This window comes from Diadema setosum, chromosome 10, assembly GCF_964275005.1.
Source record: "Diadema setosum chromosome 10, eeDiaSeto1, whole genome shotgun sequence".
Lineage (NCBI taxonomy): Eukaryota > Metazoa > Echinodermata > Echinoidea > Diadematoida > Diadematidae > Diadema > Diadema setosum.
This window is the reverse complement of record NC_092694.1, coordinates 4,605,095-4,624,319: the sequence shown is the minus strand read 5'-3', so window position 1 is coordinate 4,624,319 and position 19,225 is coordinate 4,605,095. Positions and strand designations below refer to the sequence as shown.

The 19,225-nt window shown below is 37.6% G+C and overlaps 1 protein-coding gene across 1 annotated transcript; it reads left to right on the top strand.

Annotated features, from left to right (window-relative positions):
• The first annotated feature begins 3,955 nt into the window (after positions 1-3,955).
• Positions 3,956-11,772, top strand: LOC140234088 (transmembrane protein 234-like). The gene is made up of 5 exons (XM_072314168.1): positions 3,956-4,061; positions 5,319-5,519; positions 7,770-7,836; positions 8,770-8,862; positions 10,030-11,772. Exons 2-5 carry the CDS (start codon positions 5,349-5,351, stop codon positions 10,092-10,094), a joined length of 396 nt encoding a protein of 131 aa, XP_072170269.1. The 5' UTR covers positions 3,956-4,061; positions 5,319-5,348; the 3' UTR covers positions 10,095-11,772.
• The last annotated feature ends 7,453 nt before the right edge of the window (positions 11,773-19,225 follow it).

The following is a 19,225-nucleotide window of genomic DNA, read 5'->3' as shown; positions in this document are numbered from 1 at the left end:
CTGTAGCATTACAGCAACGGATGCATGAGACGGTTGATACAATAAACGGCAATATAGAATAAATCAAGATAGAAACTATACAAAGATGTATATAGTATTTGCAATTACAGTGACAATTAATGATCGTTCTACTTTAAAGGAATTATTATTAAATTACGATCATAAATAACTACATATCTTATTTTTCTTATGCTTTGGTATATACTAACAGTAAAACCTTGATTTCATAATTATATGCATGATAATTACAATCAAGGTCTGTTTGTCAGTGTTTGTTTGTTTGATTGTTTGTTTGGTTTTCCATTTGAAAATTCGGCTGAATACCCCATTATTATTTACCTGCTGCTGCCAATAGGTGGTCTTCCAAGGGGACCAATTGGATTTGAGGGCGGGACCACTTCACCGGGTTATACACCCTGCTCTAAGCCATGAATGAATGTTGCGGGATCTTTTAAGGTCCTGTTTTCCTTTAGAGCAGTGATTTAAACAATGTTCAAGATATCACATTTGATGCATAAGGGTCAGTTGTATCAAAAAACATCCTACCATAAATCATAAAATTTTTGCAATAGAGCCTAAAATTTAAGAAGATATCACAATTATTAGTAGAACAAAACTGTATAAAATATGGTTTAATCTGGAAATTGTTCACATTTTGTATAATATCGATCATACTGGTTTAAGTTTTTACATTGGTTATTTTTATCTCTAACTCACATTTCAAATCTGAAGCACTAATGCTGCATGGGTTTTTGTTTCATCTGTAAATGGTAAATTATACCTTCAACGTCCACGAGTTGTGATTCTCTCACGGTCACGCACAGGATCTCCATTTTGTGTTATATCCAAAGATGTGCTTAGGAAACTATAGGCCAACCTAATACATAAGGTGTTACCACTTTGGGCCCCCACTTTTTTACCCCGGAAGTGAGTGCGTATAAGTGGAACTAGTGGCACGATCGTAAAGAAATTATAGATAGAAACCTTGAAGTGTGCACGAGCAGTGAAAGGCTTTGTTTTTGCGCTGAAGACCTTTTGTTGTTGTTGTTGTTCTTGCTTGTTAGCTGATGAATCCCGGAAGTGTGAATTGGCCCCCCACTTTCGAAAACGCGCATGGCGCCGGCCATGGTTGGTACCCATTTGCCCCCCCCCCCCGCAACAAAAACAAAATAAAATAAAGAGAGAGAGGGGGGGGGGGGGAAGAGACTTTAATTTCATGTTATTAAGATATGTTTACCTGAGCTATAACTTTGTAGCTGTTCTAATGATCAAAGTGCCAACGCAACTACACAATAATGAACAACGAAGCTGTTGTCTGTGAAAATTGGAGAGTCGAGAAGGGAGGGGACGGAGCTCCAGGGGAGGGGGACAAAGAAGAGCGGAAGGTGGGGAGACGGAGAGAGAGGACGTACGGGCTCATTGGTGACTGTGTAGGACATCTGTTGTAACCTTTTATTTAATTGTGCATCTTGATGGGAAGGAAACAAAAACGAAAGAAATTGCACCGACCAAATTTTATATAATGTGTTTTTGTGTCTGTTAATCCAATCTGTCCAAGGTCAGTGACCTTGCATTAGACAGTAAAAGTCTTTCAAAATTTTCTTTTGTGTCGAGCAAAAGAAACGACAATTACATTAACGAAAACGCCATTCCCTGTTCAAGCGCGTCTTCAAACACATATAATAAACAAACAAAGCAGAGTTATACAGTGAGAAAAAGTGGTCGGTTTACCTATATAAACACTGATGAAATTGAAGTAACTTAATGAGTAATGGTATCTTCCAAGTTTAGGGCCCACACATTTTTGTTTTCATTAGACAATCATATCGGTCACAATGCTCATGCAAATCAGATAAGGGAATAGCGTTAGGTCTTCGTGGGTTTTGTTTTATTGTTATCAAGGATTTAAAAATACTCTATGTTCATCAGCTGACAATTAAAAAAAAAAGAAACAAAGGCCTTATCACATTTCAAGGTTTCGTGTTTTTTTTTTTTGTTTTTTTAGTGCCACTTGCAGAGTAAAAAAATAAAAATGAAAATGGTGACACCTGTATTCCTATACGCATGGTGCAAAGAGATTAGAGTTCAAAAGATGAAAAACGTTTTTCCAAGAAACTCAACGCAATGGCATCAGGGTCAATCGACAACACAAGGCTAAAAAATCTGTAAGTAAGAGTAGTTTTTAAGCTCGAGTTATTAGGTATAATACGAATAAAAAAGTGCGAAATATGATGGAATAAACTAAAAGCAATGCTCGCAAGTATTCTTATTCTTATGATGATGGTGATGATGATGATGATGGGGACGATAGCATTACCGTTTTAAAAAATGTCATCACTATTTTTTTTTCTTCAAAATTGTATTCCAGCGGGCGTGCATGCAAGGATAACCCTACCTTAGTAGGCCCATAATCTATATGTTTGAGTGATGCTGCGAGTGCTGATCTTCACTTTAACTGCGTGTTAGTTATTTCTCTTTATCATGTCAGCCGATTATAGGAAAATATATTCAAACATAACAATTAATACATTAATATTTTGTAATCATATTGATTATGAGTCATTCAAACATTAATTTTGATAGGCCTACACTTGAATTTACGTTGTTCCAGCTAGTTTCTCGACGATTTTTACAGGGCGATACCATGCGATATATGAAGACCAACCTCAATGACTTCCATTGTACAGTTACAATTATTTTTGTATAAGACCAAAGATCCTATAGGATCTTTGATAAGACCTTGGAAGCAGCATTCTTGACCATTTCGACGACTGTCACATAGTCAGTCGTGTCCACACCACCAGAGATCAGTGGTCCACGACACCATGATTGATTTTGTGGGTTCAACACACACCACCGCCCTCTTGTGAATCAGGGGGGTGTTTCACGAAGTCGAAATCCTCCCCAAAAATGAATAAACTGCAAGAGAAAGAGAAAAAATGTTCCCTACAAAATGATAAAAAAAAATGAAAAAAGTCGTACGGATAAGAAATAAGAAAGTACTGACATTTTGAAATCTTACATTTTTTCGAAAACATTTCTCCACCAGTCCTTATGAATATTCAAATGAGTGAGATGTCGTACCCTCACAATTTTTCATGCATGTTATATAATAATGAAATTCGGAAAAATAAAATTAGTTTTAGCTAATACAAGTAGAAGCATGTTCCCATACCAAGTTTATTATATCAGAGTTATCATTTCGTTCTTTTTTATTTTGGGTGGTTTTAAGACAAATTTTATATTTATACAGCTGAAATATGAGATTTTTGTCAATTCTGTATATGAAATGAATAAGAATTTGTGGGAGCATGACACAGCGTCAACTTGCTGTTTTGAATATTCATAAGGGCTGGTCAAGAAATAATTTCCCCCAAAAAAGGTGAAATTTCAAAATGTCATATCTTCTAATTTCTTATCCGATTTTTGTATTTTTTTTGTATCATTCTGAAGGGAATATTTTTTCTCTTTCTTTTGAATTTTATTTGTTTTTGAGGTGGATTGATTAAATTTTATGGTAGGCCTATGCTATGTGTGTCTTCAATGTTGCTCAACTTTCTCATGAAAGTGAAGATTTTGGAGCCTTTTTTTTCATATAGTCATTGATAATAGAAGATAAGATAAATAATTGAATTACCGGTATGCTGTAAACACTATTAACATTTTGATGTAGAAGTGGGTGGTGATTAGGCTAATGAAATTGAACAAGGAAACCAGTGGCATTCATACCATAACTTTTCAGGCTTCCTTAACCCGATCCATTTAAAACCATGGTAGTCTGTGTATTGATATTAGCATGTGGGGGTTTCACAATTCAGAGTGGACCGGAACGGGTTCAATTAGGGCCTACTCTTGTAGTTCTACCTTGTGAACCACAGGACCTGCCAGTGCTTCTGGACCTCCACCAGGGCGTCCCCAGCACACCGATGCGCGGCCGGCCGCGGGGTGGGCGGGGCGATCGATCGTCAAGTGATCGTCGACGGCGACGGCACAGTCTTGTCACCTGAATGAAGTATCGTCGTAAAGGCGAAGTAACCTTTCCTTGTTTCAGAGTAAGATTGGTAAGTGTTTCTGTGTGATAAAGTAACTTCAGGCGCGAAGCGCCCAATTTCGTGTTTCGTTATGATTTTGTGATGGGTGGTGGTATTTTATTTTTATAATACTTGAGCTTGACGAGTTGTGCAACCGGCAATAAATCCCCCAGTCCCATACGTTAAATATTTTGTAGTATGCTGTAGAATACAGTGTAGATTCTATCTCTAACGTTTTTATGGCTAACTGAAGTTAAGATCTCGAGTTTTTGATCTAGAGCAAGATGCCTGAAACTTGTACATGGCCTTCTAGTACAAGCATTATTAGGAGCTGGTAATGATGATGAAATTAACATAAGAGCCTCTATTGTAATTCATACTAGACATTAGTCTAACACAACAGTTCTGTGAGTTATAACGTTAGAGACCGATTGTTTTCACTGTCATTTCACCGTTCACTGACTTGCGTGTGTTTGTGAGTCTCAGACTCAGTAATACATGTTGTACTAAATGTTAATGATGATGATGCTTACACATCATTGTAATTCACAGGAACCTTTATCATTGTGGTTGGTTTTTAACGTGAGTCTCATGGAATAGTAGGTACATTTGTAGGCTCAACCTACCTGTACCAGTACACATGTACATTATGTAGGTTCCTACATGTACTGGTATTGCATAACATCACGGCTATGAGGGAAAGTATCTGTCTCCCTACCCTAGAAGACAGAAGAAAGCAAGCTCGACTCGCCACCTTCTACAAAGCAATAAACGACCAAATTGCAGTACCTATACCACATTACCTCAAACAGAGACAAAGAACAACACGAAGCAGCCAACATCAACGTTTTATGAGAACCGGCTCTACCTTGGATGCCTACAAATACAGTTTTTTCCCAAGGACAATCAGAGACTGGGATAGGCTTCCTCAACACATCATTGAACTGCCCTCTGTTGAGCAGTTCAAGAGAGCCATAGAAGCCAATTAAGCATGGCAGAGATTTTTTTTTTTACTTGCACAAGCACAAAGCACAAATAGCATCCACTGTCTGAAGCACCACACCACAAACCCTCATCCAGTTGCTGAACAGGCTTTGATGAGAAGCACCATAGAAGTAGAAGTAGAAGTATTCTAGGCATATCATGTAGGATAAAAAACAAAAAGTTGTGCACACTATTACTGCACAGTTACATTTTGTTTCTGTTTTGTTGTTGTATTGTTAATTTCTGTTGCATATTGTATAACTTGTGTTGAGTGACCTCCTTAAATCTTTTATGTCCATTAAGGGTTGAAGACCTCTCCACCTGTGTGGCAACATGGCTGATGGAGGTTTTCTGGAGGCGATGTCTCTGGTGATGGTGGCCATTCTCTGGGGTGCAACCAACCCTCTCCTGAAGAGAGAGGGTGCTGGTATCGAAAGGATCAAACGCAGGAATGCCCTGCTCCAGTTCCTCGATGAAATGAAGCACCTGTTTCTAAACTGGAAGGTTAGGGACAAAAGCTACACATGTATGTTGGGTAGCTTGCATGTCATGTGTTTAATTTCACTGGGAAAAGTCATTTAATATATGAGCCAACTTAAATAATATTCTGTTTGAGACTATTTGATGTCATTATTCCTTGTCTAGAAGGACATGCTATAGGAGGGCAGCATTTTGACATGACTGCATGTTGGGGGAAGTAGTTTGTCATACTTTTGTATCAGTGTTCAACTTATAGAACTTTGCCAACAGCCCAAGAGACACTAATTTTTCCTAGTTGATTAAATGTAGTGTTTGATTTTTCTTAACATTGTTTATGATAACAAAAAGTAAAATAGTGACATTCTGTCAGTCTTCATTTATTTTGTTTCATCTAATGTGTTTTTTTTTTTTTTTTTTTTTTTTTTTGTCCTTGGCTATCGTGCTATAAGAAGGTAGAGATTGTCTGACTTTGAAAGTCAGTGAATTTGCTCCTGTATATCCCACATTGTTCTTTAATCTTTTTCCCAACCTTTTTTTCTTAATTCGTAATAGCTGCACATCCAAAAGTTTAGACTATATTTTCATGTCTTTGTTTGTTTGTTAGTTTTTTTTTTTAGTTTGTTAGTTTGTGTTATTAAAGGACAAATCCACCTTCATATAGGATTGAGAGAATGCAGTAGTAGAACACATCAGAGAAACTGAGGAAAATCGGACAATCCGTTCAAAAGTTATACATTTCTAAAGTGTCAGCGCAGTCACTGACTGCTGGATGAGAAGACTACTATGGTGTATGATGTCACATGCATACAACGATATAAATTATGAGGAAAATAAAAATAGAAATTCACAAAACTTTACTTTTTGAATAAAGTGCACATTTCTTTGACTTGTTACTAACGTACATGTATATTAAGGGTAATATTCCCCCTGCCTTCTGAAAGAGAGAAGTCGAGTGTTCTTTTGTTATGCGAGAAAAATGTAAATACATGTATGTTGAATTGTCTTTATGCTTTCTTTATATCGTTGTACACATGTGACATCACAAGCTATAGTAGTCATTTCATCCAGCCGTGACTGAGCAGAAATTTCAAAAATTCATAACTTTTGAACGGATTATCCAATTTTCCTCAAACTCTCACTGATGTGTTCTACTAATATTGCTGCATTCACTCAACCCTCATGTCTATGAAGGTGAACTTGTCCTAAATAACACAAACTAACAAACAAAGATATGAAAAGACAGTCTTATGCAAAATGTATTGGCACTTAACCCGACTACTGTTAGCCGTGCATTCACTAGTATGCAGTGGAAATTATATGCAAAAAAAAAAAATAATAATAAATAATAGTAATAATAATTTGAATGTAGAATGGGACTATATGCTTTTTTTTCCTTTTTTTCCCCCCTTTTTTTCAAGCAGTATATTGCAGAATTTGGACACAAGTTGTGAATATTAACCCGCTGAGGATGATTCCCAAGTATACACGGGCAGGTGTATATGGGAAATGTGTGTTGTAGTAAAATCAAACCATCCTCAATGGGTTAAAGTGAACAGCAGTGTCACTTCATTTCATTGTCGAAAATGCTTACAGAAGAATAGGCCAGATAAAGTAATGTACCTAATTCACTTATTCCCATTAAATACATTGATATATGGGTTTGGCCACATTAAAGGAGACCTCCGGATGATTTTCAGATTTTTACATTTAAACAACTATAAATCAGTTATACTGAGGACAGAGTTTCAGAATATATGATGATTGGGATGAAGAATAAGAATATTTTCAAAATTTAGAACAAATTGGAATGAACAAGAATGATGACATGGCAGCCTCATCATAAGAATGCATGAGTTGGGGCTCAAGGAAGCAGAACAAAAGAAGAAGGCATGCATAGATTATACACAGGTGAACTCACAAGCAAGCAGTATTGTAATTGAATTACACTGCTACATTTCTGAAATATGTGAACCTCCCATGTCATCATCCTTGTTCAGTGTAATTTGTTTAAGGGTTTTCAAAGTCTTGTTTCTCTGCTCAAGAACCACAATAAATTCCACAAATCAATACAGGGAGATGTCGATTTATGTACTACATGATGTGATATTATGAAAATCGTCTGGAATGCCCCTTTAATTGCGTCTATGCTGTGCAATACCTGTACATTGTAGGTTGAGTATGCCTCTTGTTTTCCGTCACTCTGTCTGTATGAATCCAGTCAATGATTGTCATGTAGATTACCTGGTATTGCTTCAATCTCTTTTTGTCCTCCAGTACTTGTTGGCGTTTCTCATCAACCAAAGTGGGTCGGTCATTTTCTACCTCACGCTCGCCTCTGCAGGTAGGTCGATCATGTCAGGCACACTGCCATGTTGGAGATGTTCTGCCAATATAAGTTTACACTTACAAATGTACATTAAACATAGGTGTAAAGCATCGCTTCTTGGAGATTACATTGACTGCCATGCTGTACAGTATGCATTTGTCATTTTTTCTCTGATTTTCCCTTGCACAATCGTGACCGACACATTTTTTTTTCTTCATGAGAATAATTTTGCGTTCGAGCAAAAAGTAAAAATGAATTATATGATGAAGACCATGGTTTTATGGATTGTTTGTAACTGGCTTGTTCTGTAATCCTGTGATATCAAAAAGAATACAGTTTGTTGCAACTATTTGTTTGACTTTTTTGAACAAGTAAAGTTTGACTGTCCAGCTATCCCCATATTTAACCCAGTCATGAACATCATCTTTAGAATGCTGTGGTCTCTGCACACAAGAATGGTCACTTAACAGTGAAAGAGCTAACCCTTCAGTGCTATGCCTTGTAAAGTGTTGGCAACAGGCTGAATTGCTTTGTTCCTACCTGGCCCAGATGTCTGGGAACTAATTGCCAAAGAGCAGAGATTAGCTAACCCCCACCCCAATCCCCATTGTGTTACCATGGCCTTCTTGTTATCTAGACTGAGGCACATTGTTAAACCTGAGTGGGCATGCTACATAATTGTACCTTCACACCTCGTTCAAGCTGGGATAGATTCACTGAATGCTCGTGAAAAAGTTTGCCAAGTTAATCCAAGTGTCTGGGTGCATAAATGATCCAAGGAGGTCATGTTTGTGGTAGTTGGAATAGGTTTAATGCAGTGATCATTATTTTTCTGCCTTTGTGTTCATTTTTTCTTCTGTGCACATTTGCAGGTTTTCATATTATACTAGTTTGTTTTTTTTTTCATTCTATGTCTTTTATTTATTTATTTTTTTCTGTCTGATACAGAGCTATCTTTAGTAGTTCCAATCACCAACTCTTTGACATTCATCTTCACTACGCTGTCGGGGAAACTGCTCGGAGAAAAAGTAGGGGGTGCAGGTGGGTGCTATCCAACTACTGGTTGTCTTTTGATTCCATTCACCATTTATTTCTGTACGGCCTGTTCGTGTACACTTATGTTGTAAATGTATGTATAAATAATGTATGTGTACACATGTATGTGTGTGTGTGTTTATGCGTGGATAGCAGGTCAAGAGGGGTGGGTGGGGTCAAAGGTCAATGTACAATGTACAATGTACAATGTACCTCAAAAAATCTGTTTGCTTCACTTAAATAAACCAGGGGCCTGTTGCATAAAAGTTACCATTATGGTATCTTTGCCATCCAATGGTAACTACCACGGCAACAATACTCCACAGCCAATCAAATTCAAGAATTCCATGGAAGTTACCATTGGATGGCAAAGTTACTATAATGGTAACTTTTATGTAACGGGCCACAGTACTGCCCAGATACAGTGACAACTCGGTATAATGAGGTCCCTAGGACCAAGACAGGTTGTGGTGTTGGGTTTTTTTAATCAGATATTTTGTTAGTCAATAAACAGTAAAAAAAAAAAAAAAAGAGGAAATAAATTCATTGGTACTGGAGAATTTAGTTTGTTATGTCAGGTACAGTATTTTGTTACATCAGATCTCTGTATCGAATTCACACTGTAAGTGTGGAATTTGCAACCTTTACAGGATGTCTGGAAGTGTGGCATGAAAGTACGGCATGGTTTCTGCCAGAATATATTATTAAATGAAAGGAAAACAAACCCCGATTGTCCTGTGTTTTGCTCAAACAAATAATACTAGTAGAGCATAGAGCATGGTTATTTATGGACTGCTTATCAGCTGAATGCTGAGGAGAATATGCAGTGCAACTTTAATGAAACATTTTTCAGTCCTAGAACACAGACAAGCATGGAGGAGAAATTTGAAAAGATATTGAAAAAATAAAACAAACCAGACAAAATTATGTTACTGAAAGTGGCAGTCAAGGGTTTGAGTCCACAACAAGCATTCATGCAATGGCACTGTTTTGATATTTGTTCGTCTGTTCCTGAAACCATTATTGAAGGGCAGGAAATATTATTGTAGAGCAGGAAAAGTCAATGATCATGACAGAAAAAAAAATGAAGGAAAAGTAAAATACTTCCTGCTGGCCTTCTCAGATTCGACCACCTTGACATTTTAATCGCCCACTACAATTTATTAATTACAGACATCTACGTAGGTATGGTGTTTGTCATCGCTGGAGTGACGTTATGCGTGCTGGAGAAGACTTAATTGGCAATTTGAGTCGGGTTACTCAAATCCTAATTGGGATCATTAGAAGCAGAGAAGCAGCAATGGACCCCAGGATTCCCTCTTTGTTTGAGGGAGGATGAGCATCCCGGGATGGTCTTCAAAGCTGTCAGAGAGAATTGGCTGAACAGTCAGGGAGTTGTAGAATGACAGCATGGTCAAGCATTATGTCTTCCTTTTTTATACTCTATGACCTGTTTACCATTCACCCGACTGGCTGAATCTTGCCATAAACCCGGCCACTCCCGTGAAATGGTCTAGAAGCTCGTACTGTATGGGTCATAGTGAAAGCAGGGCAAAACCTTCTCTGCAGAAATGACCACGTTCTTACTTCTGATAACATCCACATGTATTATCATTCAAAATCTGATGATATTTTACCTTGGCTGCAGGCTGAAATTGCTTTTAAAAAGCTTGATGGTTGTGATTGTGTTTCATAGCAGATCATGACAACTGATAACATGCTTGTCATGCAACAGAATCCAGGGGATTGTGACCTCCCATTCTCCCTTGAAAAAGAAATGTGACAACCAATCAACAAGTAAGCACAGGTTTTGACTCTGTCAGAAGGCTTATCAGCTAGCTTGCAATCACTGTGAATGATACGTAATCTAATGGGGCAGTATTATGTCCCTTTGATTGCATTTTGTTCAAATTTCTATCAATCTGTGTGAAGAAATTGCTCATACAGATTGTATGCAACACTTTATCAGATAGTGAAGGTTTTAGCGCTAAAGGTCATGATTGTCTTTTTTATATTTTTGCACGCTGCAAATGTGCTTACTGTTCAAAACATACGACGAAGGTTCAGCACTACAGGCCATTGGAAATTTTTGATACACTGTATTTTTTCAAGCTGCAAATATGAAATACATGTATCTGGACCTTGGTTATTTGCCAAATGCTACTTGGCAATGTACTCATTAGATGTTGAGAGAAAAAAAAAATATGTTGAGTGATGGAGAGGATGTGATACTTCTGGACATGTAAATCAGACAGTCTGGTGAAAGCATTTGGATGTTGCATTTGTTTTGTTGTGTTCATTCAATGGGCAATAGGGGGAAACTGAAATTACCCAGATATGCCGGAACACAGGGAAACCCTATTGTAACAAGGTCCCGTAGACTGAGCACTGTAAGTTGTCCGCGTGTGAAGTCATAAAGTTGTTTTCTTATTGTAGCAGTGATGGCACCACAACTTTGAAAGTTAGTACATAAATGTTTGAATGGATCATCCAATTTCCTCAAACTTCAAAGATATATTCTTCTATAAATGTTGTTGTAGTCACTCAATCCACTAGTGTACATGTACATGTACATGTACATGTACATGTACACTGCATAATTTATTTGGGTGGCATTATCCTTTGGAAAGTCACAGTTACAATGGACCCCAGTTATAACGAAGTCCTAGGGACCGGCAGTTTTCTTTCGTTATATTGAAATTTCATTATAACCGAAGAAATAAACAATAAAAAACATGGAGAAGATACTTTTGAATTCTTACTTCGTTGTAACCGGAATTTCGTTATAGTTCTGTGTTTGTTATAACAGGCGTGGGCTGTACTTTATTACATGACTGTATGGTTCAAGACAGCAAGGTGGAAAAACTGCTATGATGATGGCACTGGAGATCAGTATTCCTAATAAAACCTGAAAAACAACAAAACAATGCATTTTTTTTTTGTCCCCGCCGAACGAGTTCGAGCAGGGGACTATGAAACGGGCTCCGTACGTGTGTGTGTCCGTCTGTGTGTCCGTCCGTGTGTGATCAAAATGTTCAAAATGCTACTCCTTCGCCATTTCTAACCCGATTTTGATTCTGTTTGCTTTATATGATGGCACTACGTGGGAGCTTTGAAACTTCTATACAGAATTTCAATTGTGACCTTTGACCTTGACCTTTGACCTATATTGTACATTTTGCTTCAAAATGCTACTCCTTCGCCATTTCTAACCCAATTTTGATTCCGTTTGCTTTATATGATGGCACTAGGTGAGGGCTTCAAAACTTCTACACAGAATTTTGACCTTTGACTTCTTTGATCTTTGACCTTGATTTTTGACCTATATTGTACATTTTGCTACAAAATGCTACTCCTTCGCCATTTGTAACCCGATTTCAATTCCGTTTGCTTTAAGTGATGGCACTAGGTGAGGGCTTCAAAACTTCTACACAGAATTTTGACCTTTGACTTCTTTGACCTTTGACCTTGATTTTTGACCTATATTGTACATTGGCTACAAAATGCTACTCCTTCGCCATTTCTAACCCGATTTTGATTCCGTTTGCTTTATGTGATGGCACTAGGTGAGGGCTTCAAAACTTCTACACAGAATTTTGACCTTTGACTTCTTTGATCTTTGACCTTGATTTTTGACCTATATTGTACATTTTGCTACAAAATGCTACTCCTTTGCCATTTGTAACCCGATTTCAATTCCGTTTGCTTGAAGTGATGGCACTAGGTGAGGGCTTCAAAACTTCTACACAGAATTTTGACCTTTGACTTCTTTGACCTTTGACCTTGATTTTTTTACCTATATTGTACATTGGCTACAAAATGCTACTCCTTCGCCATTTCTAACCCGATTTTGATTCCGTTTGCTTTATGTGATGGCACTAGGTGAGGGCTTCAAAACTTCTACATAGAATTTTGACCTTTGACTTCTTTGACCTTTGACCTTCATCTTTTTACCTATATTGTACATTTTGCTACTAAATGCTACTTCCGGCGGGGACATATATTACGCACCGCGTAATTTCTACTTTTCCTTGTTTCTAAATGGGTCTACGACCCATATTCTTGAAGGTGGTTCAAATCATAACTGAGGTCTGAATTGAGCCCAGGAACTGAAATAAGCATGAAGTACATGTAGGCATACATTTCACATGCAAGTATCAACTTGTGTATTTTTTTTTTTTTAATGTCTTTTTAGTTGTGCCTTTTGTCACATGCCTTTATGCAGAAGAAATTTGCATGAACCATGGACTAAATTTAAACCACCTTTGTGAATATGGGCCAATGTGTCTTATCTCCTAGTACATGTACAGAGACTCCAAGTCTCCCACTTTCGACGGGAGATCTCCCGCCAAAAGCCCATTTTTGCAAAATCTCCCGTTCTCCCGCTCGAGATTTAATTTCTCCCACCCTTGCTTTGTGTGTCCTGCTGCTTAAAATGATCTCTTACTTTGTGTGTCATTGTATGTACGTGTAGAAAAATAAGCCTGAGTTAACACGAGAGAGCATCTAGAACCCTAAAGCTTGGCCCCCGGCTGCAAGGAACTTTGCGCCCATCAAGTTGGAGTTGCTAGGGATTTCAAGCAGGAGAATCTCCAGGGGCCTGTTTCATAAAACTTGTCATCAGTGACAACTTGTCATAGATGTGACAAGCTACTGAAATCCTTGCATCTGATTGGCTGAGAGCAAGTTTGTCATAGAAATGTGGCAGTTGTCACTGATGACAAGTTTTATGAAACCGGCCCCAGATCAGAAGGTGTTTGGGGTTGGAGTCTCTGCGTGTACCTCTTCTTGTGATATGGGTGGTGTTTTATTGACAGGTCACTGCACATTTCCTGTATGTGTGTTGAGCAGTGAAATCCCTGAATTTGACCAAAGAATGAAAATAATGATGCATGAAAGAAGAAATATATAGTCAATTAGTTGATTTTATTATGAAAAAAGAAATCAATATTTTTATTCATGTCTGTTGCACCATGTGTGAAACAGAAGAATGTGATAGAAATAGTTCTTTGCATGACAGTCCTAATGCAATCTAGTCTTACAAAAATACAACTAGTACAGTACTTCACATAAATATCATTTCCACGATTCATGTACATTGTACTGATAAAAAATAATTGGCTTTAAAATCTTCCCTCTGTCTTCAGTGAAAAAAAACACAAAGTGTGATCCAAAGTAGCATACATCCAGGTTCAGCATTAAGATGATAGGCACAGTGGGTTTGTCAAACAGAATATAACCGAACTGAAATGCATCACATTGAAATATCACACCAGGTTTTAATAATTAGTGACCAGTGATCTGTATAAAGCTGATTGCTTTAGACCCATCTTCCATTACGTCTTCATCCACAAGCACAATGGAGGGTGTGCTAAACCTTCATATCATCCCAAACATAATAGTCTGTGTGGAGGAGAGAGTTGCATAAAAGTTGCCATGGTTACAGAAGACACACTTTAAAAAAGAACAGAGGTTGACCTTGTAATAGAGTGTACGTGTACATCATCTCTTTCTTCCTTTTGTTTTTGTACAAAACTAGAAACAATTCTGAGTGACACATCTGAACACGGGACAATCAAAGAAACTCAGAGACATACATAGAACATCATTCATTATCTACACAAATCCCTGGTGGCTACATGTATAAGAAATATACAGTCATGTCAGGTTGAACCAAATATTTCCCACTGTTCACCAAGTTTCTTTTGACCATTCACAAGGGACCGCTCGTGCCATGGCTGCTGAGAATTGTAGATGTTGCCACATGTAAATTAACAAGGGTTCATAAATAATGGGTTGGGGGGGGGGGGGGAGGGGAGTATCTTGTGTATTCTGAAAACTAACAGGAAAGAAATAGAACATTGCAAAACACATCACTTCCATATTGTCAAGACAGACAGCATACATGTACAAAAGCTGACATCGATAAAGCAAAAATCCATATTAAAGAGAATTGCAGAAGTGTAAACAATGAAAGAACTGTCTATGAAAGGAAAAAAAACAACAAAAGATGAGTTTGCAGTGGGCTAACACAGAGTCATTTACAATATCCCACATACTGTACACATATCTAATGTATTGCCAAGGCCAAGTGCACGTCGGTGTATAGAGTCGAGGTGAGTTGTAGCAATGCCAACCTACAAATGTATTCTCTGGTCAAACACACGTACATGTATGTCACAGAATGAAATTTACATTGTGGAATTGTGGCCAAAATCATACAGCCAGCTTCTGATAGGATGGAGACCGAATTGAAATTCAACGTGACCCTGCAATTTCCATTCGTGACCTCCGACCTCCAACAAAACTTACAGAACACTGGGGGCACAACAACTTCAGCTTTTCATAATACAGTTCTACTAAAAGAAATTAACAAAGCAGAATACACATATAACTATGTGACTTTTTTGTTCCATTTCTTTTCTCTTTTTATGACACATCAGTGCCAAGTTGACATAGTTTGATTATCAGATACAGTGTACTGGGTAAACTTACCAGGATGAGCCCATAGGGTGGGAATGTTTGCCTGTTTTTTGTTTTTTTTATTATTATCATTTTCTTTTATAATAGATGACAGTAAAAGTTTAGTTGACACTACAACAGGAAAAGGCTTTTCTCTCTTTTTTTTTTTTTTTTTTTGCCAGGTGAAACAAGCTTCTTCACCAGCACTGTACAACTACCATATGTATGAAACTGTGCTACTATACATGCATAAAATATTTGCCATTTATATACAAAATCATAATGGTCACAATTATCAGAAATTCTTACAATGATAAATCCACTTATAATACCTCATATTTCTATAAAAAGTAGTACATAACCCAGAAACGTGGCACTGCGTAATAGACAATGAAACTTGTTTAATAATAATGTGGACCGAGCTGGTCTTAGGTACTTCAGTAAGCTGATACTGTAAAAGTGGAAATTTTCGCGCATTTCGCGCAACCCAAAACTAGCGTGAAAATAAAAGCACACAAACATTTTTGCCTGCCATTATGTTCCAGTGGTGGATGTCTTGATCCCGCGGGATTAAAAACACGCGAAACTCTTCTTTATACCCCGCTGACCTCGAAAAATTAGTTGCGAGAAAATATCCACTTTTACAGTGGTTCATCAAGACACTGGTAGTACATGTGTAAATTTGATCAATAGGCTGGCAAATTGTACTTCAGCTACTTACATGATTCCAGTTTCACTTACATATGATGCAAAACTGCAACAGGTGCAAAAGAGAGTGGAAAAAGATGTAATTATCATCTAATTGCAAGCAAGCTGTAACTTGACCTGCTTTGTTAATGTCATGATTATCACTGCTAGAGTGTACAGTGCACTCCCGTTACAACGAACACGGTTATAACGAAATTTCGTTATAACGAAGTAAATCTTCTGGTCCCAAAATCATCACCATTAAAGTCTATGGTACAAAATTCGCTTATAACGAACACGGTTATAGCGAAATTTCCGTCATAACGAAGTCTTTTCCGAGCGCCACAGACAAAGAAAAACAAAAGAAATGTGCTCCGTTATAACGAAATGCGAATTGCTTTCGAAAATACGTAGCGAAACAAGCATTTATAGGGTCTCTGCATGGGTGAACGCTTCACATCACTGTGTGTGTTTGCTCCTTGTGTCACGCACTGTTTCTGAAGGGAACTTGCGTTTATTATTGTAATACAGTTATCCCATCACATTTCACATAGCTTTCCAGTGTATGATGAGTATTCAGCAAACAGAATATGATATATGTACATGGTTTCCTTGTTTTCGTTATATATTGTATTTGTTCGGTTATAACGAAATTTCGTTATAACGAAAGAAAACTGCTGGTCACGAGCATTTCATTATAACGGGAGTGCACTGTAATCAAATTGATTCAATTTCACAAAACAGTAAAAATATCTTTGTGTGTCTTAGTAGTATTTTCTCAAAATATACCCCCCCCCCCCCAAGCCTCAACTTTTCATGATTAATGATTATAAAACTACTTTCCGAATACAAAAGCAGCAGTTAAACAAAAAATAAAATTGAAATCTCATCATAGACTTCAACACGTACGAAATAAGAACTTACACTTCACTTTACGATACTGGCTATTAAATTACGTATTCAACTAATTTGTCATTTCTTGACATCAATTCCATCAGCCACCTTTCACTATCTGCACACTGGCAATTTTGAATATTTTGGCAAGGTTACATGGTACATCAGGTTGTAACATTCAGTAAAAAAACAAACAAACAAGAGAGCAAAAATCAATGGGAAAGCAAAAGAAATGTGAAAACAAACATATGGGATGGGGATAGGGTGGGGTGTGGGGTGAATTATCACAAAATATGCACAGCCAAGCTCATATATAGGCATTTAGTCTTGAATCAAATATCAAAATTTGCTTGAAGATAGTCTCCGATCACTACAGGTTGAGCAGTCTCCTAAGTTTCCATTTCCACTGTGTCCTCTGTGCAATTTTCAAGTTGGCTTTGAAAGGCAGCAATTTCTTCTCCTTCTTTTTCTTTTTTTAAGCAAAAGCTGTACGGAAAAAAAAAAAAAAAATGATCCGCTTCCGCAACAGCCAAATTTTAGAGAAACCGTTTAAGTCAGTCTATGCAAAATGATACCAAATTTGAGTGAATTGCTATCCTTCATGGTGAATATCTGCTTGATGTAATTCATCAGCTTGTCAAGTGTCCTGTTGGCTCTACCAAACATTTTGAGTCCCTCTGCTTGTATTTTTGCCCTCCACAAAAGTATATTGTTTGTTGGTTTCCACTATAGTGCTATAACTTCGCAGCTCCGCAATACCAGTCGCTACCAAATCCAATCTCAATAAGCAGTTGACTATGGCTCCTTATAAACTCTTTTTGTTCTTCAGTTTAAAAATCAGGAATCAAGACTATGTACTCACTATTAAACATTGGCACATTTTTCCTACGGCAGCACTACATGTTTGGCATCATATTCATCCCTATGCAAACCCTTTGATTCAACTAGGCACTGCAATGCACACAACTTGACCCCATTACACTTATTATCAACAAGAACAACATGAAAAGTCTAGCCCAATGTGGCAAAGACAAGGGAGCCTCGAGACAGCACGGACCTAAACACCATGACAATTACCTTGTTATATCAGGTTTCTTACAACATTTGTATATTAGGGTACAAAAACAATGAAATATATAGAGTTTGGACCTTCAAAATCACTTTGTTATGAAAGAGGGTTATGCTAAACACTACCTCTTTTTATAACGACAGTTCTATTGTACACACACACAACCATTCTTCCACCCATGGCTGAGCCAATTCTTTCAGAATTCAAAGTCATCATTGAAACTCATCTCAGAATTCTGTACACGCTAGGACAAATTGCCAGGATTCAGCTGAAATTAACGAGTTGAGAGACACTTGCATACTCCGAACCAAACCTGCAGCAAGCATTTTACTTTCCCCACCAGCAAAATTTCTGCGAGAAATATCAAATTCGTTTGCCTTTCTGCCCAAGCGAAGGAAAAATCCATTCTACTCTAAAAAATCATGAAATAAGAGTTTCATTGCATCAATGTACGAAAAGTGAAAGTTGTACAGATTTAAAAGACAATGGTCAGATAAGGCTCGAGCACTATCCACTTTTAAACATGTACAATTGTATCACAGTAAGCATTCTGCGAATGTTTTGTACGAGGACACTATCGCCAGCTATGGTGGTCTGGGTCTAAGGGAGCAGAAATTCTAAAAAGAAAAAAGAAAAGTTTTTTTTTTTTGATCAGATCTGTTAATGAGACAAAGTCTTTGGCAATGGACAGATCATTTTCTCTATAAACAGCAAACTACATATTTATATCATTAAAAAAAAAAACACACACACAACGCAATGTCCTGCACAATGTACTGCATGCTTTCTACAAAAGTACTGAATTTCAATGACACTGTCATGTGCATGACACTGGTGCAAACAGAGCACAGTCATGCAGTGTGCATTTGTGTGTGTGTTCCAAGCACACAAAGCCAAGTGTCCAGATATAACGAGGTTAATTACCTGGACCAGATGACCTCGTTCCACATTCTTGTAACAGGATTCCCCCTAATACCACATGAGAGTATAAAGACAGAAGATTACCTGATGTCTGGACAACTGAGGTTATATAATCCACGCTGTTTTCCACAGTGTGATAACAAAGTATGATGGCATCGGCTTGGAAGCTGGCTGATTTAATTTTGACCACACACTCTCTCATTTGAAATGCTCACCTTTAATACTGAAGAACAAAGTCGGTTTAAAATCTTTGTACCAAACGTGTGCTAACATGGGAAAACCTGCAGCCAGATCAAAACCCTTAACCACACTTAACAAAGAATTATACTTTGGTCA

What these genes read in the sequence shown, in the direction of transcription:
- LOC140234088 (XM_072314168.1), top strand. Translation starts at nt 5,349, where the DNA reads ATGGCTGATGGAGGTTTTCTGGAGGCGATGTCTCTGGTGATGGTGGCC. An exon ending in ACCTGTTTCTAAACTGGAAG is followed by an intron (nt 5,520 to 7,769) that starts GTTAGGGACAAA and finishes TTTGTCCTCCAG; the next exon opens with TACTTGTTGGCGTTTCTCAT. An exon ending in AGAAAAAGTAGGGGGTGCAG is followed by an intron (nt 8,863 to 10,029) that starts GTGGGTGCTATC and finishes TATTAATTACAG; the next exon opens with ACATCTACGTAGGTATGGTG.